The sequence below is a fragment of the Limanda limanda genome, chromosome 7, assembly GCF_963576545.1.
Source record: "Limanda limanda chromosome 7, fLimLim1.1, whole genome shotgun sequence".
In the NCBI taxonomy this organism is placed as follows: Eukaryota; Metazoa; Chordata; class Actinopteri; order Pleuronectiformes; family Pleuronectidae; genus Limanda; species Limanda limanda.
The window spans coordinates 6,998,258-7,026,215 of record NC_083642.1 but is presented as its reverse complement, the minus strand read 5'-3'; the positions used below and the strand labels follow the sequence as shown (position 1 = coordinate 7,026,215).

Genomic DNA, 27,958 nt, shown 5'->3' with positions numbered 1-27,958 from the left:
ATTTCCTCTTCTTCCTCACTTTTAATATCATAACTAAACAGCACTTTGTGGGACCCGAATAAACAAGAATAACCACACACAAAAAAAAGACAAAAATCAATATACTCACACTGACACCTGATTGAAAAACAACTGCAACATAAATCAGGTTCTCTTTAATGTTTTTACACAGGACAGCTGTGTTCATGGCCAGTTCTGTGAGTTCATCATCACTTTTCAACAATGAAAAAGTCACATAGAAACAGAGATAACACGCTGTGTGTATAATATAGCATTCAAGAACAATCTGAACTGCCACGGGTGAGGTAAGCATGCACAAACTGTAGTCAAGGCATGAAAAAGCAACAGGGAATGACTGCTATTACTATCAGGAAGAAGCAGTCTAAGATAAACAGATTACAGATTACAATTTATTAGTTTATATTAATTTTTTTGTACAAGGAAAGGCAATTTTGGGGTAAAATGGCATAATATGTATCTAGTCCAGAAAGGTGGTAACTTAAATTTTTATTTTAACTTAATCTGTATTTTTGCCACATTGTAAAAGTCACATATATATTCTTTGTAGTCTGCAGCCACTTTATACATTTCTGCATGCTATAGTATGAAAATAAAGATACATCAAAAAAATAACAATAGACATTGTAATACCATGACATACTATTCAAACAATAAAGCCGAACTTGCCATTCATTTTTTTTCCTTTTCTAAATATTGCATAGCTGTGGTCAGAGGGGGATACACCAGCCTGAACGGTCAGGAACACCTTTATCGACAGTAATATTTTAATCTCAAGAATTTATTAGTCAGCCCATACCGTTAACTCTAGAAGCGCACTGGTTTCAGATCACTATTCATACAGCTCCTGGAGAGTCGAGATATGAGTTATTGCTCTTTATTAAGCAGATAACATGTTCGTGGGGGATGAAGAAAAAATGTAACATGCTTGTTTGAGGTAGCAAACTGAAAGGGTCTGACTTCTTTTTTTATAATAAATATAATTGCAATGTGTTGAAACATTCAAGTTTTACTCAAAGTGCTTTGTCAACAAGGGAATTTTGTCATTTTGTGAATATTATGGGGAAAACTCTTTGACACAGAAGAGCTCAAACCTTTGGAAAATCTTTGGCGCCCATTGCCTGTTAACATCCAGTGCACAGGGGTGATTGTGCAAACCTACCTAAGCATCTATTACAGTTTAAACTCAAACAAATCTATATGAGAAAAAAGATAAATGGATAAAAAGTATGGGAATGCAAACTCCGGGATATAGAGGGGGAGGATAAAAACTTGATACGTGGGATAATGCTGAGGAAATGTTAAATCCTTTCTGTATATGACATTAAATTCCCTTGGCACACTCAGGACTATAGAGCCTCACTCCTTCAGTTTGCTCTCAATAAAATCCTGAATCTTGTTCATTTTCACTTCCTGCTGATCCAGGAGGTCCATGATGATGCTCATGGGGGTCCTCTTCAGCCCGACGCCCTCAATCTTGTTCTCCAGTCTGTTCTTCATGTTGCGCAGTCTCAGAGAGGCGTGGATCAGGATCACTACCGAAAACAAGCTGTTGTTATTAGTTGTATTCACTTGTAAAAATAAAAATACATATATACATGATTTTCTCGGGGAAAAACATCTTTGGAAAATAACAAAACGTGATACTGCAGCCACCCGGGACTTGACAGCAGGTGTGAGGGGGACAGGCATATCTTTTATTTCAACATGTCAGGCAGACGCTGACTGCATGACATCAGGCGGTAATTGTGGTTCTGTCCAGATCAACAACTCATAGCAACCTATCAACACAAACAGCAGTGGGCAAGCCTCTTGGGATGGGATCAAACTCCCTTGTCCTTGTGCCACAATGTTGGAGCAGCTATATTTGCCACAGCGACCCAAACCGTCAATTATCAAAACCGCTCTGCTGAACTCCCGACTCTAAATCCAAAGCTGTAGCTCCCGTCTCCAAATCAGAACCTAAACCCTGCTGTGCTGACATTATTTCCCAGTCTGGGTCATGAGTGAAAGCAGATCAGTGATACTGGTCGTACTGTTCAATTCCTACAGTGAGTCAGAGTAAGGGCGATCGGAAAAACTTGTTCACCCACAGAGGAACCTCTGCCATGAGGCGTGACTCATCACCCCCAGTTACAGTTTGTGTGTAGTAGCATTAGCACAACACATGTGTGCAATCTGCTGTAGGGACGGAAAGTTACAATTTAAACAAAAGCAGTAAATCTATGATAATTGAAAGTGATATATAAAATATAGCAGCTGTCTCCGTGTTCACTGCAAGTAAAATGCAGTAAGTTAGAAGATCTTTTGCATTTTTAGGTCAAATAAAAAAGGGGTGAAAAGATAGAGAAGAAATAAACTTGGATTCGGTTGAATTGTTTCAAAGAATGCTGAAAGAAAGATGATTGACAAGGACTAACTACTAAGTATAAAACAAAGTGGGAGGCACTGAGCCTGCACATATTTCCACTGAGTTTTATTTTTTCCACCAGAACAGCCTGCCCATTAACATTTGGCAAAAACGTCCAATAGGATTGTATTTGCTCTCTTGCTTTTTATTTTTCGTTTTGTCCGCTTATTTTACTGAAAAAGTTTGTTTCATGGTCGGTTTTATTGTTTTGTAAATGGTTTAGTTGCCACTTTTTAATATGTTTGAATGTTTTAGACGGTTTAATGCCTTTTCAAATCAGGCATCTGCTTCATTTAACATATATTAAATATGATATTTAGATTAAGCTTAAATAATAATAACTTACGGCCTTGATCCTCTTCTGTAGTTCCTTAACAGAATCACACTGTGGTGACTGTCCTCGATCTAAGCTGACCCAACCTGTGATATCTGAGATCCCCCCGTGGTGATAAGAAATAAATATTAAATGTGCCGAGACTTACACAGCAGGGGGAAGGTGATTCCGAAGATGAACACCATGACACCACCGCACAGCGACAGCACAAAGTAGCTGGTGGCCATGACCCCGATGACAAACAGGGTGGGGTTCTTCCTTTTGAAGTTCTTGACGGTGGCCTTGTTCTCTCCTGCCCACACCGAGCCTCCGAACACCAGGCCCACAACTGCTCCTCCCAGGAACATGCCGAACGGGTTCATGAACCTGAGCATTGAAGGAACAAACATGACATGTGTCAACAGGATGCGTGGTTTTCTTATTTAACAGCACAACCTGCTGGTGGTAAGAACAATGACTTACTTCCTGGCCTGAGCTGAACACCTGCATTAAGGCCTGTACTCGTCAGAACTGCAATTTCCTTTTGATCTAAGAGTTATCGAGCCACAACCAGCTAACAACAGTGATATGTGATCATTAAGGAGCGAATGCAGTAACAATGATCCTATCCTACATATGTTACATATGTTCAGAACGAAGCAGCTGTGGCTTCTCACTGGTCTTAAAGCTTCTCTCCATTGGCTCTTCTCCTGTTTTAGAATTGATTTTAGGATTTTATTACTGATCACCTTTTAAAGCATGCTGGGCTCCATCACAGAATTGTTGACCCCTTGTGTGCCTGCATGCGGCCTTTGGAACAGCCTACCTGAGGAGAGTCAGTGACTTCCTTTAAATCACTTCTTAAAACCCATCTTCATAGACTGTTAATGTGTTTTTTATTGTCATATTTCTGCTCTTATGTGACACAGCTCTATATTTATTCATTTCATTTGAACACTACCTTGTTTTCCACCAACTTAACGTGGTTGTCTCGCTTCCTGCTCACACATTGCATCCTGCTGATTGTTATTTATCTCATATTTACTTTTTTACTACTTTGATGTAAAGGCACTTTGTAAACACTAAAAAGTGCCTTGAAAATGAACTTATTATTATTAGTAGTAAATTCTAAATAAAGAGGAGTGATGTTGTCTTTTAAGAAGCAGTGTTTACATGAATGCTGGTGAATATTACAAAGAAATAACATGTTTACAGGCCTGTCAAAGTAAAAGGCAGAGTTAGCAGAGACGTCATGGCACCATAGAATGCTGAATGCTTTCACAACAATGGCTGCAGACATACCATGCATGGGTGTGTGAGTCTGTGCATGGGTGTGTGTGTCTCTCTCTGTGTGTGTGTGTGTGTGTAGGGCTGATGAAATCTATAGAGCCACAGATGCTAGCTGTGTTAGCACCAGTCACTCACCCGACGATGATGAAGACCACCAGGGCCGCAGCGAAGTAATTGGTCTGGTAGTACATCAGGTTGCTGATGACTCGGTTGTTCCACTTGGTCAAATCCCCGAAGTCGGGTTTGGCGAACCGGTCCATCCCGGGACAGAAGTCGTCCCACGGTCGGATGGGAGCTAGCTCCATCTTAGCAGCCATGGTTTCAGTGTGTGGTGAAGAGACACACGAACACACACATACCCATACACACACTGAGAGAGAGGTGTTTGCAACGGAACAGCTGACTGGCTCCGGAGGGGAGGGGGTGGGGGAGCAGTCTCGCTCAGGATATCGCGATATCACATGTGCTTATAGCATCAGGAAAGAACAATCATGCAAACATATATCAGGGAAAGGATTTTACAGGAAGAAGACGAAAATTTGTAGTTATATACAGTCATTTGGGCATCAATATGAAATAAATTAATTTAAAAAAAGGCCTAAGTTGGAAAACATGCAGCAGACAAACATTAACGTGATCCATTTTCCATTCAACCACCTGTACATATATTTATATATATTCTTCATTATCATTACTCACCTTAACCGTTCATAATCTGTATTTATATTTATAGGCTGCTTTATTTATCTGCTGCTACCTGCTCCTGTGCATATATTCTTCATTCACCTTAAAGGTTCAGTGTGTAGAGTATAAGTGACATCTAGTGGTGATGTTGCATGGTGCAGCTAAATACCCCTCCCCTCACCCTGACCCTTACATACATGACAGCATTTAGTTGTTATAAAAACTCAAATTGTCCAGTTTGTCTAGTTTGGGCTACTGTAAAAAAAACATGGCGGCCTACATAGACAGGACTAATGTAAAAATAAAGTATTTCAATATAAAAGGCTCATACTAGGGTAAAGTAAACAACAATTCGTACAATTTAAATGAAACACACTAGTGAAAACATCACTGGGATTGGGTTTATATTCAATTTCTGCAAATAAATCCCTTTCACTTAAATCGTACACACTGAACCTTTAACTCTATGACCTCATTGCACTCAGATCTCTTTAATCATTCAGTGGTTATCTACGTTCCTACAATCGTCGTAATCCTGTTCACTGTCCTTTACAGTCATATTCACTGCTCTTACTTTATAACTTGAGTAGACCTCACTGGTTTTAAACCAACTGTGGACATTGCACTGAAGTCATCGTTTGTTTCTTGTTTTTTTTTTTGTCTTGACATGCTCTCTGTGCCTCACAATTGTCCTCTGGAGACAATAAAGTTGTTTTGAATTTGAACATACACAGTACATGCATGTGGAAAAATGCAAACTTGTGTTTTTTAGCAAACAGCTTTTGTAAAAAAAACAATTTTCATTTATTCATTTTATTTTTTACTCCATTTGAATCCACTGTTTTATTTTCATGTAACACATTTCACGTTGGATTATTCGGTGTGTCTCTTTAAATACTTCCCCTGCACCTCCACCACTTCCGGGTGTCGCGGTGCTGCGCAGCTTTGACGCTCGTGCCCGCGCCAGTCACAATCGAGGACATGGGAGCGTGAAAGAATGGCGGATGCCGACGAGCCGTAAGTGTCAATGCAGGAGAAACCCCCCCCATGATGTTACCTGAGTGTGTCCGTCCTGGTGCAGTGTCCTCACCTGTTGTCCTCTGTCCTTCCAGGGAGAAGAAACGAAGGCGAATAGAGGACCTGACTGAGAAGTTAGTGGCGAAGCTTCTGCTGGGCCAGGAGACACCAACACACACACCAGTCAGACCATTACCCGCTTGAATGAACCAGTCAGATGATTGTGCTAATGTGTAATTTACACTGGGAAGCCGAGCACACAACACTAAGACTCTGTAATGCACCAAATACTGCAGGAAGCTGCACATCGTGCCTGTGCACTAATGCTACAGCACACATCAGTGCACAGCAGGGTCTGAGCTGTTGTTTTCAATTGAATATCCCACAATGCAATGCACGAATGACTGAATAATATTAATCTATATATAAGATAACACTTTATTGATACACACACTGGGGGAATTCAGTTGTTACACTAGCAAGCAGGTCAGAATGAGGTACACAAGAGTTGTCCATGATACATCTTTTACTGAAGTGGTTTGTGTAGACATTTTTTAAAGTGGCACAGGATGGTTGCACGAGCAAGTAGGAAAACAGTGTGCACATAAATATAAGGACATATTGTGATGTGTGTATAACACAAATATGCAAAACGTTATTCTCTAAGAAATAGTGCAAATAGTGTGAGTAGAGTGACACTAGAAATACAACCAGAGCAGTATTTGTAAAAAACAAAGTTGTAGATGCAGGATGAGACGTTCTCTGTGCAGTTTTGAGAGATTAATACATATACTTCCATTGACCGGCTAAGTAACAACACCCCCCCCCCCAGTAAGTCCAGGTGATTGCGACCAATTTACAGTTCTGCAGATTGCTGGGTTATCATGAATTATAAAAACATTTAAAAAGTTTTAGTTTAGGTCAGTTTTAGTGTTTTTCTCTCGTTCAGGAAATGTTTACCTTGGAAAAGGAGGTTTGGAGAAATGCACTAATATAAGTGATTGTACAATTGAGTGTGTCTTGGTGCGTTGTGTGTCCAGAATGGCTGTAGATGGAGGACACAGGGACAGTGGTTGTGACTGGGACGGACGGTGGAATCACGTGAAGAAGTTTTTGGAGCGACCCGGCCCGTTCACTCATCCCGACTTTGAGCCGAGCACTGAGGTGACACAGAAATACCTTCACGAAGCCGACTGCATGCAGTTCATATATCACAAGCTCTGTAAACATGCCGATGCTTCTCTTTGTCAGTCTCTGCAGTTTTTGCTGGAGACCTGTAAAATTCTGGTCATTGGCGCGGGAGGACTCGGATGTGAGCTTCTCAAAAATCTGGTAGGAAGTAACTTTGATCTACTTCACATATCAATGTACTCCCTTGACTGTAACCTGATGACATCTATTGTGTTAGTCCTCACATTGTCTTGTTGTGTTTCAAGGCTCTGTCTGGGTTTCGCCTGATCCACGTGGTTGACATGGATACCATCGATGTGTCCAACCTCAACAGGCAGTTTCTTTTCAGGTGGGCTCCACCTCGGCTTTTACTTCTCTTTACATTCATTAAATATTTGACAAGTTTAACATATGAAGAAAACATATAGTTCCTAACAGGGGGGGGGACTTCTGAGTTAGTCTTTAATATCTTAAATATGATATTAAAGCCTTATAGCCCTCAGTAACCACGTCATTAAATCTATGACATTAATTAGACGATGATGGAACTATTCAGTCCCTTTAAACAAAAGTAGCAAGATATAAATATTTTCCTCTGAATTGTTGTTCTAGTAAATATCATAAAATTGAAATTCTTAGATGACCAACAAGTGCCTAAACTTCCGTGTACTTTCTTTGCCACTTGTTGAATGAGGCCCTGGATTAACCCCTTCGTGATCAAACCTCTTGTCTCGTCTGCTCTGTAATTACCTGCTTTATACTTTGATTCAGGCCCAAAGATGTCGGACGACCGAAGGCGGATGTGGCTGCTGACTTCATCAACAGTCGTATCCCTGGATGTAAAGTCGTCCCGTATCCTTTTCACCAGCAGTTTCCACAGCAACGCAGACGTAGTGAAACCATCTCGATCGTGATTTTCATTCCTTATTAATAACACACAGCCACTTTAAAAAGATCCAAGACTTTGATGACTCTTTCTACAGGGGTAAGTGCGTTTCTCTTGCATGCATTATCAGAGTTCACCCAAATGAACACTTCATAGGTTTAATATAAAACGTCTCTTGACTTTGCAGAGTTCCACATCATTGTTTGTGGACTGGACTCCATCATCGCCAGACGCTGGATGAACGGGATGCTGGTAGGAAACAGAAATTAAATTTTATTTTCACTGTTTGATTACTTGATTTACTTTTGTCTTTCAGAAGACAAGCTGTGTTGAGTTATTATTTTGTTCCCGCCCTTTATTAGATCTCCCTCCTGAGTTATGACGACGGGGTCTTGGATCCCAGCTCCATCATCCCGCTAATAGATGGAGGAACCGAGGGCTTTAAAGGAAACGCCCGTGTCATCCTGCCCGGCATGACGGCGTGCATCGACTGCACGCTGGAGCTCTACCCGCCACAGGTCCAGTCTACTTCCACTCATACTGTCACTGTTAAGAGTCATTTCAACACAACATAAGGGAGGAATGATAATTAATCAACCTTACAAAAGCGTCGTCAGCTCAGCGTGTGTTTTTGGGAGAAGGAACGCATTTGGTGGTGAAGAGGAGGTGATGTTTTCACATTTTCACCTGCAGCAACAGCAGTTTCTGTTCGGTGGGGGGGGAGGATAAATGACTTGGGGCATAATGCAAAAATAGCTACCAGAATAACAAGGCACAGAGAGGAACACCATCAACAGAAACTGGCAGAAAATAAGAGAAAAAGAATTGTTGCATGCAGGTGCTTCCTGTATGCAACAATTATAAGAAGTAGTACCAGGATAGCAGTGACTGTTTCGCACTAAAGACACACACACACAAACACACACACACACACACACACACACACGAAAACAACAAGATAGAATGGAAATAGATATGAAATAAAGTTGAGATTGCGACATGAGCTTGTTTCCTCTCTCAGTAACACTAGTGCTGTCAGATGCTTTTCTGTTGACCTTTATTTATATTTTACAATCCACAGATTAATTTCCCCATGTGCACAATTGCGTCGATGCCACGTCTTCCAGAACATTGCATCGAATATGCCCGGATCTTACAGTGGCCAAAAGAGAACCCGTTTGGAGGTGAGCTCTAATATTCTCTTTTTTTATAAGTATAAGTTGTGCAGCCTTGAGTCTGTGATCATTATGACAATAAAGTCTTAACAAGCGGCGTCTTCTCCTTCTCTAGAGATCAGTTTGGATGGAGACAACCCAGAACACATCCAGTGGGTGTTTGAAAGAGCCCAGGAAAGATCTGCAGAGTTTTCCATCACAGGAGTGACATACAGACTCACTCAAGGTGAACGCAGTGATGAAACTAAAATACAGCCATTATATTCAAAGCTAATGCTCCACATCAGTCTTTTTTAAGTGGAACGGATACATCTCTCACCGTCATTGACAGCTCTGGTTCTCAAGCAGCTATATTACTGTGATTGTGTCTAATCAGTGTCTGTTTCTTCTGTCACAGGAGTTGTCAAGAGGATCATTCCTGCTGTGGCATCAACCAACGCTGTTATCGCTGGTATGAAACTTCAACAATTTTTGTGCCAGTAACTGTTTTTGTTATATTGGAGCAGCTTTATATGACATAAATTCAACATTCTTTTCGTTGTATAATGTTGTTTAACTAATAAGGTTATTTTACTTTTGGGCAGTATTGTAATAGATGCTTTATGTGTATATTGTTCACTCAATTCGGAGATAAAAGAACTAATGCTGCTGCTGTATAATGTCAGTTAATTGCAAGGTCCACATGTATTTTAAGGGATGATATTGACATGTTGGATTCAAATACATGTACTGGTTTTAAACACTTAAAAGAAAAGATGGCGGAGCCGCCTGTAGTTACTGTTGTAACAATGGTAAAGTGGCACAATTACTGTTTATACAAATAATGATTCAGATGTACCATAATTTAAAAAAAACATTTTCAGATTTTATGCAAAAGAAAACAAAATTCACCTCTCATTTTGATCCAAAAATATGTTTTTTTATAATATATATAAAAGAAAACAATTATGACTTATTGTACAATTACACAGCTCAGATAACTGGACGTCATTTTGCTTCTGTTCTCCACAGCCTCCTGCGCCACTGAAGTTTTTAAAATCGCTACAAGGTTGGAAGCAAAGAAACAAATCCTGATTATCTCATCTCAATTATGTGTTGGTTATTTTTTCAAATGAAAATGACTTACTCACCTTACGATTTTATCTTTCAGCGCCTATGTTCCTTTAAATAATTACATGGTCTTTAATGACGTGGATGGACTGTACACCTACTCTTTTGAAGCTGAGCGAAAGGTTTGTTCCGTCCATATTGAAACGTATGAAACGTTTGTGTCAGTTCTCCGTACAGAGAACAAACAGTTTACTCTGCATCCTCTTTGGTTTGCAGGAAAATTGCTCAGCGTGCAGCCAGGTGCCTCAAGATCTCCAATTCCCCCCTTCTGCCAAGTTACAGGAGGTTTTAGAGTACCTGACAGAGAACGCCTCTCTGTGAGTATTCAGAGAAACACTTTCCAATGCTTCAAGAGCCACGACAGCTCGCCTATTTTGTTCTTGCTCGCTCGAACGTCCATAATGTTTTTTCCTGTGCACCCAGACAGTCAGTCCCGCAGGTGCCATGTTTCTCACAGCTGTTTCACTCGTTAGTCTCTGTACCCGTCACAATTAATTCTGTTGGGAAACGCTTCAAAGAAAGTGAAAGTTCCGGGATTCGCACATTTATTCAGATCTGCTCCAAAATGTAATGGGTTCTGCCTTGGACCATTTCCCACTCCTCCACAAAATGTCATTGGAATCCATCCAGAACAAACAAACAGTGATGAAAACACAACCTCCTCGCTGGAGATAATCATGTTAGGATTGTGTGTAAATGTTTTCCAGACAAATGAAATCCCCGGCTATCACTACGACTCTGGAGGGGAAAAATAAGACACTGTATTTGCAGGTAATCTTCATCTTTCTGAATGATTCATGGTGTTTGATCACTTTTTATCACCACCCATAATAACGCTATGCTTCCTTTTTGATTCCAGTCTGTTAAATCCATCGAGGAGCGAACCAGGCCAAACCTCTGCAAGACTTTGAAAGGTAAGAAGAAGAGATGCTCCAGTCGGATCCTACGTGATCTTTTGACCTGCTGAGATTCACAGATCAGTATTTCTTTCCTCCAACACAGAGCTGGGCTTGTCGGACGGACAGGAACTAGCCGTGGCAGATGTCACCACACCACAGACGGTTCTCTTCAAGCTCAATTTCACCACCTGAGCACAACTCACAGCACTGACATCAAATGGGCCGAAGCATCTGAGGCGGGGGGGGACATCTCAAGGTCACCGGGATGTTGCGGCAGCACCTTTTGATATGATTATGATGTAAATGAGTCCAGTCTTACATGTGGAACAGGATCGGCTGTTGGGAGAAATATCTTTTTGTATTTGTTATGTTGTTTACTCCTTTGTGTATTTGACCTGTGCTGACTAATATTCTTGCTATTTACCTGCAAGTCCTCTAATAAAGTTTTATTATAATGGTTGTAAACAAAGCTTATTTCACCAGAAGTATAAGTTGTTTTCTCGACTCAGATAAGATAAGTCAGTTATTTTCATTAATTCATTAAACATGTTCAAACAAAATATATGAATAAGAAAACTAGTGAAGACAAATATAACCAAAACAAATCCCAGTGTCAGAAATTCAAGTAAGATATAATTATCCTTTATTAGTAATTGATTGATTCATTATCTGGGTCACAGCAGCAAAGGAGGTAGTAAAAATAAGAAAACTGCATCATTAACACAAGAAAATAGAAATTGTATATCAACAGAATATATAAAGTGTAAACCGGATATTGTAAATGTGCAGACAGAAAACGAGTATTGCACAGTGGTGGTTATTCTTATAGTTTGGAAGGTCGGACCGGTGACACCTCTCCTTCAGGGTGTGAGTGGTTTTCCAGCAGAGATGATCTCAACCAGGTCAAGGGGGCGTTCAGAGACTGAGGTGTCCTTCCTAATGAGGCTGTCCCGGCTCCTCCTGTCAGCAGGCGAGAAGATGATGATGCTGCTCCTGCTCCACAGAGTCATGAAAGGTCTTCAGGAGGGCCCCCTGCATCTAAAAGACCTCAGTGTCTCTACACATGGAGTTAGCAGTGGCTCTTCCTGTAAAGTGCAATGTGGCCTGTTATCTAGAAACTCCACTATTTGTCTGAAAGCACTTAAACTGTATAACACCCACAACACAAGAGGTTTTAAAAAACATCTTTGAACAAATAGAAGTTCAGATTAGAGTTACACATTGATATTAATCATAGAGCAGTAATTATTTAATGAAGTAACGATTTTCTTCTATCCCAGTAATAGAAACTCAAAGAAAATATACACAATTGTGCAGTTTGATTAAAAAGGAAAATACACCAAGGGACTTGTACCGTTCTTACAGTGGAAACTTTTAAAGGCCTTTATTTCTGTGGTTCATAAATAGCAAAGTTACAAAAAAAATGCACCTATGGGATCTTGCACATTGAAGTAGAAGTAAAGTAAAGAAAGACCAATACATATACCTATAAATATATACTTTACTGGAGCAGGGATGTGCTCTACAGGCAGATGCAAATTTACATTTAAATAAATAGCAGAAAATATTACAAATAAAATGAATAAATAATAAATATAGAAAAGAAAGAAGGAAAGAAAAAGTCAAAAATAAATGTATCTACAGTCTTTTTAGAACAAGACATATATAGATAAATCAGGTGACATTGTAGGCTCATTATTATTAGTATTATTTTATTATTATTACATATAGTGAATAATCCAGCAGAAAAACACTTCACCTCACAATTTTTGTTTAAAACCAGACTCAGTACCAAGGAGGGACAACAGTCTACTTTTCCATTTTCCTTTCAACCCAGTGACAACAATAGCAAACACTGTAATTCTGCGTCAACAAATCCGAGCGGAGAACTTGTGTTTCTCCTCCAGCTGCAGCTGATCCTCGGACTGACAGCTCGTCACTTCTCTCTGTCTAAGCTTCTTATGGCGCTAATGAAAGTGGCCGCTCGCTGACCAGCAGACAGATGGTTTCTGCCTCGATTAAGTTTTAATTTCCTCCGACGGGAGGAGCTGACATGTACTCTCTCCTCAGAGTGTGTGAGTGTGTGTGAGTGTGTGTGTGTGAGTGTGTTCAAAGAGCAACACATCACGTCCTGCAGGAGAAATCCCATCATCACCTGTTCTTACTCCAGGAAGAGACGCTGCTCACCTGCTCCTCAGATCACGGTCATCGCAGTTGAGTCTTGAGCTGACGCAGGAAAGTTGGAGGTGAAGAATCGGATCTGAACCTGTGGCTCCTGGTCGAGATGATGGTGTGAGTGATGTCAGCACAGACACCAACGGAGGCTTCAGCAGAGGATCATCATGTAGAATCAATAACCTGAGGTAAGAACATATGGATTTCCCTCTTTGTCTTTATTTCTACTCCAGTTTAAGCAAAACTAACAGCAACAACAACAACAATCCTAATAATAATGATAATAAACTTCATTGGTATATAACCTTTCAAAATATAAGTTTAAAAATTGTGTAACAAACATAGAAACAGACAAATACATGGATTATGATCCAATCTTTAATTTTTGATGTTAATGTTTGTTTATTCTCCAATTAAATGTGTATTACATTTTACTTTTTACCAATTTTAGAGATGCTGATAAAGTAAATAGGTTCATAGCAGGTGCTGGCATAGTTTTATGTCACTTAATGAATGATTAGTTATTGATTAACGCAGAATAGGCCGAATGCTTTTATCACTGAATGCAAATGAGCATGAAACTTAGAAAATCATTGACTTTATTAGTTAATCAATTAAAAATGTGTAGTAGATGTGGTGATAGTCGATTAAAAGTGAGTTTTTAAGTAAAGATACAAACATTTGTAGGTTCCAGTTTTTCAAATGTAGAAATTCGCAGATTCAATTGGTTATTTTGTTAATTTTTATCGCTCAAAGCCGATGATCATTTGCTAATTGATTACAAATTAAATTGATAATGAAAAATAGCAGTGTGTTGCATCTGGGGTTATTTGTGTCGTGCGTTTGTTTTTCGCTGTATAATGTGACAATTCCACGTCCCAGTTTCTCCTGTGACTCACGTACAGAGAGCGACTTGTTTTGCAGGGAGAGTTTAGCTTTGGTTGCACGGTTGTTTACAGCTGCAGGGATAATGTGACTCAAGAATGAGAGTAAGGACTCTCATCTGCCTCCAAATGTGCCTCCGATCGGGCTTTTATTGGCATTTCTTTGATTTGTTGTGGCTTAGCTCGTTGATGTGAGAAGCGTAATTGAGCAAATAGTTGCAGTGATCTCAGGCAGGGGCATGTTATAAGGCGCATTGTTGTACCTTAAGGTTACACGCCCCAAAGGGAGCATCATTAACCCAATTCTGTGAAAGTGTGTGTAAAGCTCCTTTCTTTTGTGCGCAGGCAACATGAAGCTGAGCTCAGCGGCCTGGCCTTTACACTGGGGTCTCCTGCTCCTCTGGATAGTGAGCCTCTGCAGCCGGGGACAGTCCACTGGCAACCAAAGCTCCAGAGGACAGACAGGTAGGTGTCAGACCAACCAGACCAATCACACGTCCTGAGGGGCTCATTACGGCTGCTGGTCACCAGCCTGCTCACCTGGGGCCAAGCTGAAGTAACAAGAACCTGACACTCATGGGTTCTTACTGGAGACAGAAAACAACATGGATGATAGAGGTTTAATGTATCTGATCGATCGAAACATAGGATGATAGATAGATAGATAAATAGCTAGATAGATAGATAGATCGATACATAGATCGATACATAGGATGATGGATAGATAGATAGATAGAGATAGATAGATAGATAGATAGATAGATAGATAGATAGATAGATAGATAGATAGATAGATAGATAGATAGATAGATAGATAGATAGATAGATAGATAGATAGATAGATAGATAGATAGATAGATAGATAGATAGATAGATAGATAGATAGATAGATAGATAGATAGATAGATAGATAGATAGATAGATAGATAGATAGATAGATAGATAGATAGATAGATAGATAGATAGATAGATAGATAGATAGATTGATAGATAGATAGATAGATAGATAGATAGATAGATAGATAGATAGATAGATAGATAGATAGATAGATAGATAGATAGATAGATAGATAGATAGATAGATAGATAGATAGATAGATATTAAAATATCATCAGCATAATTGTGATAACAAGATGTGAATGATAATATCATGACATTATTGTGTTTTTCACTTTCTTTAACCTTGCGATTTTAGGCATTTTTCTATATTTTCCTTTATTTCTCTGAGAATTATAATAACTAGGCTTTAATAAAAATAATAAATGGGTCTTAATGAAAAAACTATACATGTTTAGGGGACTGAGAAATCATGGACTTGACTCCAAGTCGACATTGTTTCTTTAGGGGCTGAAATGTTTTAGGAGCAACTGGTTTAAGCTTTAGATTATAAACATTAAACATATCCAATGCTATTTTAGCTTGAAATTGTTCCCTGGAAACTACAACAGAATCCTTTAAATGGTTAAATCCAATATGAAACCTCTGATTTGTCTTTTCTATTTTCTTAAATGTGAAATGTCTTGGCCTCGGCTTTGGTTGTTTTCTGATTTTAAACTCCACTTTACAAATTAACCTTCCAGTCCTGCAGGTGTTGTTGTTCATGCAAACAGACATCTCCGTTTTAAATTAGCAATAAACATGCACGGGTCTCTTTTTTTTGTTTTTAACTCCTGCTCCGTTGCACACGTTCAATTGGAAGAGTCAGTGTGAATCATCCGAGGTTTAATCATCACTGCATTTCTTTTTATTTGCTTTTCTGTGAAATGATGCAGAAGCAGATGTGGTATTTTCTCTTCATGCTGTTAAATCTGCTCAGTGCTGTTCATTGCCCACATGAAGCTGTACATTAGGAAATTGATGCTAATAATATGGTTTAAAATGTGATTTTTCTTTTTTTTCTTAACTGTGCCATGGGTGCTAATGTGTTAAAATCCACTGGGTGGTGCTGTTGCTTTATACAAATCCAAAGCAGGGCTGTAGTGTACATGCTCTACTTACTTTGTCATATGTGTGACAAAAGATGAGTGTATGTACTTAATTCTTTCCTTCTTATAGTGTCAGTGAATCATTGTGATTTACTGCAGTGCTGATGTCCTCTATACTTAGATGCAGAAGTCAGTATGAAAAATTGTCACCTTTCCCTCCACATTTCCTTGTTCAGGGTCATTGCAGGAGAGGACGGGGACATGTGAAGTGGTGGCTGCTCATCGCTGCTGCAATAAGAACAAGATTGAGGAACGCTCTCAAACAGTGAAGTGCTCGTGCTTCCCAGGACAGGTGGCAGGGACAACAGGGGCTCGGCCCTCTTGTGTTGATGGTAATATTACCCACACCCTCTTCTCCCTCACTTACCCAGAAATACTCTGACATGACATGAATATCTTATTTGCCAAAGTGGAGTCAGGTTAGTCAGTTTCCCCTGGAATCCAGTGAAGGAGTCTGACATGTGATTGAGACGTTATTTTGTATTTTTTTTATTCCTAACAACTCGAGTTTTTTTGAAGTCTTTTCATCTGAAAAAGTGACCTTCAGCTGAGGTGTATTTTACTCCAGCCTCCGTTGTGCGTCAGAAGTGGTGGTGTAAGATGGAGCCGTGTCTGGAGGGGGAGGAGTGCCGAGTTCTCCCTGACCTCACCGGCTGGTCGTGCATTTCCGGGAACAAAGTGAAGACCACAAAGGTGAGGACAAGGCCTGAGTGAGTGTGCAGCAGCCGCCCTGTGCAGAAGCCATGACACAAAATGGCTTTAGTTTGAAGACACAGTATTTATAGATGCTTAAATGCAGCCCTACGATAAATCTCTGATGAGCAAACTGCAGCTGACAGACTTGTGGACGCTTATCATAATGCGTTATTTTAGTAAGCTCTTCTTTGATGCCCAAAGATTCCACGATCAACCCTAATAATCATCGCTCCCGTCGGCCATATCATCCGTCCTGCTCTCCTCGAGGAACAGTGGGCTCATGAAACCTAATTCTATAATCTGTTGAACGACAGGGCCACAAGGACAAACATGAAATATGCTGTAAACTAATGCTGAAAACTAAAACCCATGTAATTAAATCTGACGGCCAAAGGAAACGCCAGTGCACTTAGAAGTACACTTTCTCTTGAGATGCCTTTTTTTTCTTGGACTGTTTTATATGAGTGATTTCTGAGGGGGAAACAATGGAACATAGGGAAGTGAGCAGCAGCAGCATGTGGCCGCTGATCAATGGCTTCCAGTGGTCATCAGTTTAAACAACAGAAGAAAAGAGTAGACTTGACCTTTTCTCTTTTATTACCGTTGCTATGCCATTTACTGTACATATTCAGTTCATAATAGAATGTTTCACTGGCTCTACTTGTCCGAGGCTGAAAGTCGACATCCACACATCCTCCGTTTAGAGCAGGGGTCTTCAACGTTTTTCAGGCCAAGGACCCCCAAACTGGTGGAGATATGGAGCAGGGACCCCCTACTATATATATTGTATAAAATTGTGTTTTATATTAAACTGGGCCTAGTGCCATGTATAAACATAACTACCCTAATATTGTGAAAATACTGAAAGTGTTCAGACCCCTTTAAATGTTTCACTCTGTTTCATTGCATCCATTTGCTAAAATCAAAAAAGTTAATTTTATTTCTCATCAATGTACACTTAGCACCCCATCTTGACAGAAAAAAACAGAAATGTAGAAATTTTTGCAAATTTTTTATAATCTTGCATACAACACTGAGCTATTAAAGTAATTCACAGATTCATGTTTTTATTTTTAACATACATGTAGAAGAGACAGTGAATCCTCAAGCTATCTGTGGATGGCACACATACTCCCACATTAGTGAGATGTCGGACCCTGATGGGTAGCACAAAACTTATCTAATCTTGGATGGATGGAGGTTGTCAGGCAGAGGGTCAAATCAGCCTCACAATATGTTGGATGCATATTAATGTGTATTGAAAGACATTCAAATTTGTGAAAAAAAAAAAAAATTAATGAAAATTAAAAAAATTGTCTAATCAACCAAAGATTTTGCGACCCCCCCTGCAGTACCTCCGCGGACCCCCTAGGGGTCGCGGACCCCCTGTTGAAGACCTCTGGTTTAGAGAATGCAAATCAAGAAGCAGCATTGTTAACCTAGAGCTATAGTTAGTTATAGATATTAGTCAGTACTGAAATGAAATCGGCACCATGCTGAGAATAGTCACACGGCAGCTATTCAGCTATTAAAACTCATGTGAAAAGCCCGACAGCTCTGAAGTGGCTAATTTCCTCCACGTTGACCAGGTACGTTTATGTAAAATGAAAAAACTGTACAAGAGGTGTTCTTTCTTCTATTACTTTTATTAGTCGCAAGCTAGTTAGACAGGCTAAACATGTCGTGCATTAAATAACACGTTTTTATTTCATGCACTTTTACTCTGATTGCACGTTAGAGTTGCGTGGTAGGAGCTTTTCAAGTATTTTCCATAGAAAAAGGAACGTGACTCACAGTTGGAGCACTTGATGGTTGGTTCAACAAGAACTTTCCTGGTCTTGAATCCAAATTATAAAAATTACGTCACAAAAACATCTGGTCTTTGATATAATGTTCAGGTCACTACTCCCAACCTGCATTTTGGCAACAGCCATTCATCACGCTTCAAATGTTGTCACATGAGCTGCTACTGGCGGGTGAGCGCCAGAGATGAAGCGTGGATAAAACTGAAAAGAGAAAATCCGCTGCTTAAATCGTTTAACCTTAAAAGATTCTGCGTCAGGATTGATAAAATATATGATAATAATTCAATATAACATTTCACCGACTTTCTCTCCAAAGCAGCATTACCTGGGGCTGATGGGTGTTGTAGTTAGCTTCCAACCTGGTGAAATACTTTATCTATTGGATTCACATGTTTCTGTGTTTTTTGTAAATTGAGATGAGATAAACCCTTTTTAAACAGGATACAATAAATTTGTTCAAATGCCTGAACATTTTCTTTTATCTATATATATCTATGAATTGTATTGACAGTTTGTCCCCTACTGTTTCCAGGTGGCGCGGTAGCCAGACGGAGGATCCATCTAATTGGTGCGAGCCCGTCCCGTCCTGCAGCCGTCACCTCACTTCCTCTGGACACCGAGGACAGCGGACCCCCCCCCCCTCCGTCAGACAGAGCAAAGAACAATATAGATTTAATTAGATATCTGCTGGCTGAGTTTTACATTGCAGGAACTCATTATTTTTAATTTCCTTTGGCTTGGACACGATGTTAGTCGAGGTTAATCCCATGGAGTGGACAATCTATTAGCAATTAACTTTAGATCAAAAAAGATGCAGCGTCATGTCCTGTGCAGTCCACACATACAGAGCTCCTGTATGCAGCCGTCTGTGTCAGTGCTTCAGTGCTTGATATGCAGCCCGCATTGTGACGCACTCAATCAAAGTTTGGATGGGCCTGCTGGCAGACACTTAAAAAGAGATTTTGTGGATTTTCACGACGCACAATGTGAATCCAGTCGGTGGCTTGTGACTCTCCCCCCCCCCCCCCCCGATCAAAGAGGAGGAGCACAAATACTGAGAAATTTATGATTATGTAGCATTTGTAGACAATGCTGTCCCGCAGACGTTCTCCGAGTCGTGTAAAGAGGTCAGATCCCTTTGGACTAGTTCCTACCACAGAGAGGCAGTATCACAAACACACACACACACACGCATGCACACACACACGCACACACACACACACACACACACACACACACACGCACACACACGAAGGCTGGTTGGACAGGCCACCACCTGCAACGCTGTGATGGCATGCACACAAGCATGAAGCCCTGATGCAAAACAAGAACTGTTTGAAATGCTAATCATGGGGAGAAAGGGGAGAGAGGAGAGACGAGCGGCTCCTCCACCGCTGAGAGTATTTACATCATGCTTTTTGTTTGTCTCTCTAAACTGAGTGCTCCTGCTGAGGGGACTTCTCTTGTAGTAATGAAGGGAAACAGTGGAGATTCTCTGCCTTGAAGCAAACGCTGGCTCCTAACAGAAACTGAATGTTGTTTATATTATTATATATGTGATATTGTTGTTATTACCTCCTCTGTGCTCTTCATATGACTGATATTCCTCCTGGACCCACCTTTACTGCCTCGTTTTAAACGCTTAATTCCAGCCAAACAGTTTTTTTCTTTTCACCCCTTGCACTGCAGAAATATTTTATAATATAAAACACAGCAAGCTGAAATCACCCCATCCGAGACGTCGGATTTGAATGAACTTCCCCCCCTACCTCCCACTGTGCCGATTGAAAGCAGCCGAAAACCAAGCAGTCTGCTCAGCGTTCACCTAACGTCATAATGCATTAAGCCTGTTTCTGCAGTGACAAGACGAAGTGACTGAGCTTTCATGCAGTCCGAGAGCAAATTAATGCGCGGGTTTTGCTTTGTAAACATTCCCGTTCTAATTATTTTTTCATGCTCAGGGTGCTGTGAATGTTAGATTCTTGTAGAAAGGCATTTTTTTTTAAAAGCTCCATCTCTCACTGAGATCAATGGTGTCATCCACAGTAATATGCCTCTGGAGACTTATTTTGTAGATTCACTGGAAGATTATGACACGGTTAATCATTCGCTGTGATTCTGAGCTTCACAACCACCTCGTACCTGTGTGCTTTTATAAACCCATCCGACGACAGTATTTTCAATAGAACTCATGCGACACTTTCCCCTCGAATAACTTGCAGTGATGTTGTTCCAGGACTAAAAGACCTTGGGTGTATTAAATGAGTGGACACACACAACTAGAAGCTCTTTCACTCAACATGCCTGAACACTATGTGATGGCCTCAAAATGAAATAAACAGGAACTGCCAGTACTTTGTATTGGCTAGAGATATATAGTGTAAGATTGTATTACAATGAACAGGGTAGATTTGGGGGGAGATATTCAATGACCAATGTAATTTCACCTTTTAACCATTCAAACTTTTTTTCAAGCTAGAATAGTAAAGCTGTTCTGGTTCCAGCGTCTCAGTTCTCAGTCTGATAATGTCTGGCAACATAGACACAAAACTAGAAGGGCCCTCAATGGAGCGCTTACCTCTGCCAAAGCCCCGACAGTCCCCTTATGAAACCACATTTAAATTCACTGGATGCAGATTTGTGTCTGGATCTGCACCAATTTGTGCACACTCATAAATATCAGTCCCCTTAAACTTGTCTGATTCTTTTTCCATCAAGTTTCATGAATTTCTCTCTGGGAAATCTATGAAAAATGTTGAAAGTCGCCATATCTCTCAATGTTAACTTATGAGTCAACGACCCCCCACTGATCCAGATCCATACCAGAATTCAGTGGGTTCTTTACTGACCCACATCGCATCCTATCACCAAGTTTGGTTGTGATCTATCCAGTAGTTTCCTGCTAATTAACAGACAGACAAACAAACGCAGGCGAAAAACACCACCTCCTTGGCAGAGGTAGATATCATTGCAGCTGCAGCTCCAAATTTTTAATTTAACAGTTTGTCACTCTCGATTTTCTTTTTAAATGTTGGAAGCTGAAGCTTGAGTGCAGAGAACAATCTATTTTTTATGATGTAAACCAACTCTGGGAGTGAAACAACAAACAATTCAAGCCCATTCTTCCGCTCTGCAGTCAAATTGGCTGTGGTTGGTAAAGATGCTTGTTCTGATTTCACCTTCCAGACCTGAAAAGTTTCAGGAGCCCAGTAGAAGTATTATCCTAGATTCTTGCTCACTCTCCCATCTTAGAGTTCATATATTGGACAGATTTGCAAACCTCGCTGAAGTTAAAGGTCCAAAGATTCTTCGATTGTTCTTGAAATCTGAGCAGAACCTGGACATTGAGTTCCGGAACAATCAGCAACTCTCTAAAGCTCAATTTCCTCACTGCTGCAGCAGAGAAGGTGAATCCACTGGGAGTGAAAGTGGATGTTTGACTTTCACATTATTTCCCTCCTCATACTCTCGTCTTTTCTTGAACATATAGAGTTTTAAATGTTTTATTCTTGTATCTGAGGAAGTACTTTACTGTCTACTGTGTATTGTCTGTTACAATAAGTCAGGTTTTCCAACTTCTGACTCTGATATGATGTGATTTTCCAACTCTGACCTCTGACGTAAATAGAACACACGATTGTGAAGTAAGAGGGTTCTGTTGTCCAAAACTAAGTTTTTGAATAAAACTTAGTAAAATAACATGAATTATTTTACACCCGTGTGGTTTATGCCAACAGCGACAGTGAGCATTGTGGGATTTGTGCCTATGTTTCCCAAAATAGCAGCAGAGCTCCCAGCTTTCGTTTTCTGATTTATTTGCCAAAGAGGCTTGTGTGACATTCATTAGGTGATTTCCACAAACTCGTGCAGAATCTCACAAAGGTTTGAGGGACCTGTGGAGAGCTGCTTGATTATCTTTTATCTGTGAAGAAACCTATAAGCCGCTGAAAAGAGCTATAGTTCTGTGCTTTTGTACAAATTGAGCAGGAGCCCTCCGAGCATCTGTTATAATAAATGGCTGTCGCGCCGGAAATTCGGAATGAAAGCAGCCAAAATAAGGTAATTAAGGCAGGAGTTATAGGTTCCTTAGTCTCAGCTGCTACATGAAAAACTGCCACACACCTGAGACGTAAATACAGTGAATCAAAGCAGACGAACAGAAGTATGAATAAATGCTCTGTTCTCTTGTTATCATCCACACAATTACATTGAAATTACCTCAATTTGGAGACATTATTAAAAGGCAACGACTCAGATATAATAATTCAAACCCTGACGTGCATATTTCATACGTCTGGCAGCCTGTTTGATTTGCGTTCGCAGGTGATATGTGGCAAAGAACCTTCACATCCTTGAGTCTCTCCATTGGTGGCAGTAGTTCATGTTCACTAATAGAAAATAAACTGTCTTGGGGCACATGAAAAACATAATGGAAACACTGTTCTGTTCCCCTTTAACAACTTTTTCCTCATCTAGACTTGACAAGTGTAATAAAAAATGTAAACACAATCCCCCTTGTGTGTGTGTGTGTGTGTGTGTGTGTGTGTCTGTGTGTAAATTATCCTTCTTTACTGCAGGCAACTATAGTGTATAGGCGACTGAATGTAGTTCCGTCATGGCTTGGAGGTTCCATCTATTTGCTTTGTCATTACGCGTACACACTATCTGGAATAGAGATTCCATTGTGCCTAATTAAAACGGAGAGGCGAACAAAAACACTTTAATGAACATTAATTGCGCAATATTAATGTTATCAGCTGCATGTGATGTATTCACACGCTGTCGTGCCTCATGGCTGCGTGTCGCAGTGATGAAACATACACACTGCCATGCTCCCACAACAGGGAGGATCCTGATGAGCAGCTCAGCTTGTACCCGATGTTAACATTTTATACATTTATTATTTAAAGTGTCGTTTGTGTTTTTCGAGATGAGGTGAAATAAAGGGCAAAGCGTTTGACTTTTTCGTTCTTGCCCAAGTTTCATCTCAGTGGGTAAATGACTTCAGTTTAGTTTTTCTTCTAACAAGAAAATGTTGGCTGTTGAAGGGCGAGGTTTTTATTTTTTTTAAATCTGGACTAGAGCAGCCAAACCAAATCTCTTTTTACCAACTAGTTATAACTTTAGTATCTCCTCTAAAGAGGTAACTGACGACATTGTTTTTGTTGTTGTTTTGTCTGTGTGTCAGCAAGATTATCTGAATGCTCATCCATGAAACTTGATTAAACTCTGGATGCGGACATGTAGGAAACATTGTCAAATGGGGTATTTGTGTATGTGGCCAACTGGACTTACTTGTGTTTCTTGAAGAAGTTTCATCCAGGAGGATTCTCGAGTTCAAACTGACTAATGGAACATGAGCAGGTCCAGCTGGCCACAGACTGAATCTTCAGACATTTCCAAAGGAGTTATTCATGGATCTTGATGAACGAAATCCGGCTTCTTTATCGGACTGATATCCAGGAGTGTGTGTTATTTGGTGCAGCTTGATTGAATTCAAGGGGAATGTAGGAATTTGTGTGTTGTTTTTCACCTTAAACAGTGGAGATATATATGTCATTTGTGGTCAGACAAACAGTTTTTCCTCATTCCCAGTGGTGACGTGAAACTAAGCTAACGGCCTGATGACCTTTACTTCCTACTTTACACTGAGGTATTAATGGGTTCTTTAAAAGCGTTCACCCTGAGCAGGTCGCCAGAGATTCAGAGGTCCAAAAATACAGAGACAAACAACCGTTCCCTCCGCTGCACCACCGTAACACTGATCCTCCTAATAACTTTAATTCAATCTTTAGAATATTCTAACTACATTGATTCCACTTCATTTTGCAGAGTGTTTCCAATATCTGAGGGACAGAGGTGTGAATGCGTGACTATAGAACACGTCCTCTGAATTTCATGTGTTCAGCCTCATTTCCTGAACTGTTTTAAAAGTGCCTAGTATGGTAATTGTGATTTACTGTCAGTCCGGATTAAAGTCAAGCACGAGGGAAAAAGCCAGAGTGAAAGAAAATAACCCAGAGCAAGTCAACCACAGTCGGGGGAGACGGATTGGACACGAGTCGGCCGCTGCTCATTTCACGTCCTAAACAGATTACGCTCACATTATGTCGTTGTCCAACATGACGAAAGAAACAAACAAACAAGGTTCTAAGTTTCCATAGTGTATTAAACATTACTTCAGTAACCTTTAAACCTTTTTGTTTCTAGGTCGAAACGTTATAAACCAAAAAAAGTTGACACCCTCCTGGTTAAAGTTGTTGTTGCAGCACAAGATTTTCCACCAGCAGCTCAAATGTAAATAATAAGAAAACACCTCTTTCTCGTCGTGGAAGCATTTCCATGTCACAGGAAGTCGGTTCAGCTTCTCCCCAAAAAAGCAGAAACCATTATACCAAACCTATTTTTATATACCTGTCGTTATTGTGAACCATACGCTGTGTTGTTCACAATAGCTTGACAAAAGGCCGGGGGAGCTCATCTTTAATTCAAGGCAGGCTTTTCTCACACAGAGATAAATCCTCTCCCCACTTATAAGGGCGGGGGGAAAAAGACCTGCAAAGTATTTATCTCTGTATTCAGCAATTACTTAGCCTACCTGTATCCGCGGCAATTTCGGAGAAGGGTTTAATTTGTCCTTCAGGCATTTAGCTGATGCTTTTACTCTGAGCAACTGATTCCTCGTCCACAATCCTGACGTTCCAGCTCCACAACATATGGCCGACACACACTTGTCACATTCATTTCCAAACAATCGCGTCAGGTTCGCAGCAGGTTGAAAATTACCACACCTGGAAACCGTACATTTCGTTGTGTTTTGTCTTCATAATGCCGCGTGATTTGATTAGATAACTATTTTAAGCCCGTGATTTAATTTACTCTCTCGCATTTGCCGGCATGAATATCTGCGGAAAACATCACCGCACGCAACAAATAAAAAATAAAACAGGACGTCAGCCGAGCGCCTCAGCATCACTCTGACATAACTTGACATGAGCCGGCGCAACAGACACAGTGCCGGTGTCATTGTAAATCTGTCTGTGGTTGCTTTGTGTGATCAAGATGTTATTCCTTTGTGAGGACCTAACGGCATGAAAGGCCTGGTGTTCTCTGCATGAATCATTTAGATGAAAGCCCGAGGAGGAGGGGGGGAAAGGAGCACGAGGCACCTGATGTCAACTTTAATTAGAATCCAGTTTGGTTCGCGTTACCTTGACTTTGAAATCCCAGAATCCTGCAGGGGCAGTGGAGACAGTTCTCGGTCGCAGGATGTGATTAGACTGGGTAATGTTGCCGATTGCCCGATGCCACAGAACAACTTTTACCTTGGTAAACGCTCTGAGTGCATGTGTGTGTGTGTGTGTGTGTGTGTGTGTGTGTGTGTGTGTGTGTGTGTGTGTGTGTGCACAACTGACAGGACTGCTCTTGTAAATATCCAGGCTCTTACGTACCGCTCATAAAATGGCATCTGAAGCATTGATCTGCTTCCAAGCACATCCTTCTCATTGTGTGTGTGTGGGGGGTGGGGGGGTAATGTCTTGATTGGACTTATTTCACACTCGACACCTTATCATCGTATCCTCTTGCTTCAAGTTGCACCTTGAAATTCATGGGAACAGAGCAGCGACTTCCAAGTGCGGAGACGGGAGCATGACTAGACTGTCTGAGTGGCTTGAGTGAAATGTGTCTTCAGAACAAACCCACGGGAGCTTCAATTCCCAGGACGTCCCTGGTGCGTCATGAAAAGAAGTCAGGGCACATCACCATCACTTGTGTCTTATTTTTCACTGTTCTGCAGCTTGATGTGAGACATCAGAGCCTCCAGCCGCCGCCTGGAGAGCCACTACAGAGACTGACAGGAAATGGGATGCTGCTCGCTTCCATCCTGCACACATTATGCTCATTTAGTAATCCCACGTTGGACAGGAAACATGTTAGCTAGTTCAAATAGCGGTAGCCTGAAGCAAAAAGACTTAGACCTAAACAACATTTCCATGTATTCACTCAGCACTCGCTGCCGCCTCAGACGAATGATGTAATTTCAGCGGATGATGGACGCCGTGCTGTTACTTAGCATCTGTGTTTGCGCCGCACAATCCGCAACCCAGATGGAGCCCAGCAGACAACACGGACAAGGGCAGGAACACAACAGGAACGCAAAATATTGAACGATTCATTCGCAATCCAGCGCTAATTTGACCACACCTGGATTTTACAGTGCAGAGTCATTCGTCTCATTAAAGTTAAACACGGTTGTCTCTCCTCATTAAAGCTCTTAACGGAGTCTGATTCACGCTCTGGATGTAAATGAATGGGCTCGACCATGAGCCAAGTATCAAGTCCATCCACGCTCCTTTGTTTTCAAATCACTTCACTAATACATTTGTATTAATCTGAAATTTATACTGGTTTGCATTTTTGATTTGGTCCCACTCACTTGACGCGTTCCTGTACGCAAAGCTTAGGGGAAGGTCAGATCATTATTTTTTTTCTACTTGCTATTCAGCAGCAGTTTGTATCTTTAATGATATTTTCTTAACCCTTTAGATGCAAAACCAACATTTAAATCCAATATTATATATATATAATACCTTTAGAAAACATTTGATCCTGTGTTATATTTGTGCGATATCTTAAGGTCCCTCTGGATTACAGTGAAAAGATGGAATATTTGCACAGGGCATCACATGTAGGACTGATGGAGGACTGAGGAGGAAGCTTTTCCTATTTTATCTTAGTTACATTGACAATGTGTTTAAATTTCAATGGCAAAATGGTAAACCCATCTCTGCTGGTGGACTGAACCTGGACCAACTGACGTGCACGGATCGGAAGCCGCTGGCTGAACAACTCAGCATCTGTACGAGAAATAGTGTGTTTTCATCACACGTATATATTTTATTGTTCTGATCTCTTATAATTTGCTGGGAAACTGTATCAAACTTTGCTCTCTGATTTTAAATGATTCCTATTGTTTTAATGTCACTGTGCAGCTCCTTGTACCTCAGTCTGTGAAATGTGCTTTAAAAATAAAAGTCACTTTACTCCCCTTTTATATGCGACTGATTTATATGCATTTATGAGCGTCTGCCTTTCCCTACATCAGTAAATGTTTTGTACAAACTGTAGCTGCGACGTAAACTTTCATTTTATATTCTCCACAACATGCTATTCAAACTAAGTGAGGTTATTTCTTCAATATTATTTTCCTTTTATACTCTTAACCCTTATTAGGCTGTGACTTGCATTGCGTGTCAGAATATATGCAAATTAAGTCAGAACATGCGGAATCTGGAACCTGCTACAGTTTGCAACACGGAGAGAAAATGGACAAGAGCACGAGAGCGAAGTGTTGAGCAACAGAAGTCAATCAACCAGCTTTTGTCTACATCATCGGGGGGGAAAGTCTGGCCCCAGGGATGCATACGCGTTGTGATGCT

General features: G+C 40.5%; 3 protein-coding genes across 3 annotated transcripts; 2 read left to right on the top strand and 1 right to left on the bottom strand.

Annotated features, from left to right (window-relative positions):
- Positions 1 to 121: 121 nt before the first annotated feature.
- On the bottom strand, positions 122 to 4,423 carry LOC133004838 (PRA1 family protein 3-like). The gene is made up of 3 exons (XM_061074370.1): positions 4,167 to 4,423; positions 2,911 to 3,128; positions 122 to 1,553 (listed from the first exon to the last, which is right to left on the bottom strand). The coding sequence occupies exons 1-3, from the start codon at positions 4,346 to 4,348 to the stop codon at positions 1,378 to 1,380; spliced, it is 576 nt and encodes a 191-aa protein (XP_060930353.1). The 5' UTR covers positions 4,349 to 4,423; the 3' UTR covers positions 122 to 1,377.
- Positions 4,424 to 5,677: 1,254 nt separating this feature from the next.
- On the top strand, positions 5,678 to 11,425 carry LOC133004987 (NEDD8-activating enzyme E1 catalytic subunit-like). Its single transcript, XM_061074573.1, has 18 exons — positions 5,678 to 5,732; positions 5,828 to 5,866; positions 6,773 to 6,896; positions 6,984 to 7,064; positions 7,169 to 7,251; positions 7,674 to 7,754; positions 7,844 to 7,887; positions 7,976 to 8,040; positions 8,151 to 8,306; positions 8,870 to 8,972; positions 9,079 to 9,189; positions 9,361 to 9,414; positions 9,975 to 10,011; positions 10,114 to 10,195; positions 10,290 to 10,390; positions 10,781 to 10,844; positions 10,933 to 10,987; positions 11,076 to 11,425. Exons 1-18 carry the CDS (start codon positions 5,713 to 5,715, stop codon positions 11,162 to 11,164), a joined length of 1,389 nt encoding a protein of 462 aa, XP_060930556.1. The 5' UTR covers positions 5,678 to 5,712; the 3' UTR covers positions 11,165 to 11,425.
- A 2,956-nt stretch (positions 11,426 to 14,381) lies between these two features.
- On the top strand, positions 14,382 to 16,731 carry LOC133004671 (chemokine-like protein TAFA-2). Its single transcript, XM_061074144.1, has 3 exons — positions 14,382 to 14,496; positions 16,194 to 16,349; positions 16,586 to 16,731. Exons 1-3 carry the CDS (start codon positions 14,382 to 14,384, stop codon positions 16,729 to 16,731), a joined length of 417 nt encoding a protein of 138 aa, XP_060930127.1.
- Positions 16,732 to 27,958: the final 11,227 nt, after the last annotated feature.

What these genes read in the sequence shown, in the direction of transcription:
- LOC133004838 (XM_061074370.1), bottom strand. Translation starts at nt 4,348, where the DNA reads ATGGCTGCTAAGATGGAGCTAGCTCCCATCCGACCGTGGGACGACTTC. An exon ending in GTGGTCTTCATCATCGTCGG is followed by an intron (nt 3,129 to 4,166) that starts GTGAGTGACTGG and finishes TTCAATGCTCAG; the next exon opens with GTTCATGAACCCGTTCGGCA. An exon ending in AATCACCTTCCCCCTGCTGT is followed by an intron (nt 1,554 to 2,910) that starts GTAAGTCTCGGC and finishes TGTTTTCGGTAG; the next exon opens with TGATCCTGATCCACGCCTCT.
- LOC133004671 (XM_061074144.1), top strand. Translation starts at nt 14,382, where the DNA reads ATGAAGCTGAGCTCAGCGGCCTGGCCTTTACACTGGGGTCTCCTGCTC. An exon ending in AAGCTCCAGAGGACAGACAG is followed by an intron (nt 14,497 to 16,193) that starts GTAGGTGTCAGA and finishes TTCCTTGTTCAG; the next exon opens with GGTCATTGCAGGAGAGGACG. An exon ending in TCGGCCCTCTTGTGTTGATG is followed by an intron (nt 16,350 to 16,585) that starts GTAATATTACCC and finishes ATTTTACTCCAG; the next exon opens with CCTCCGTTGTGCGTCAGAAG.
- LOC133004987 (XM_061074573.1), top strand. Translation starts at nt 5,713, where the DNA reads ATGGCGGATGCCGACGAGCC. An exon ending in ATAGAGGACCTGACTGAGAA is followed by an intron (nt 5,867 to 6,772) that starts GTTAGTGGCGAA and finishes TTGTGTGTCCAG; the next exon opens with AATGGCTGTAGATGGAGGAC. An exon ending in ACTTTGAGCCGAGCACTGAG is followed by an intron (nt 6,897 to 6,983) that starts GTGACACAGAAA and finishes TCTCTTTGTCAG; the next exon opens with TCTCTGCAGTTTTTGCTGGA.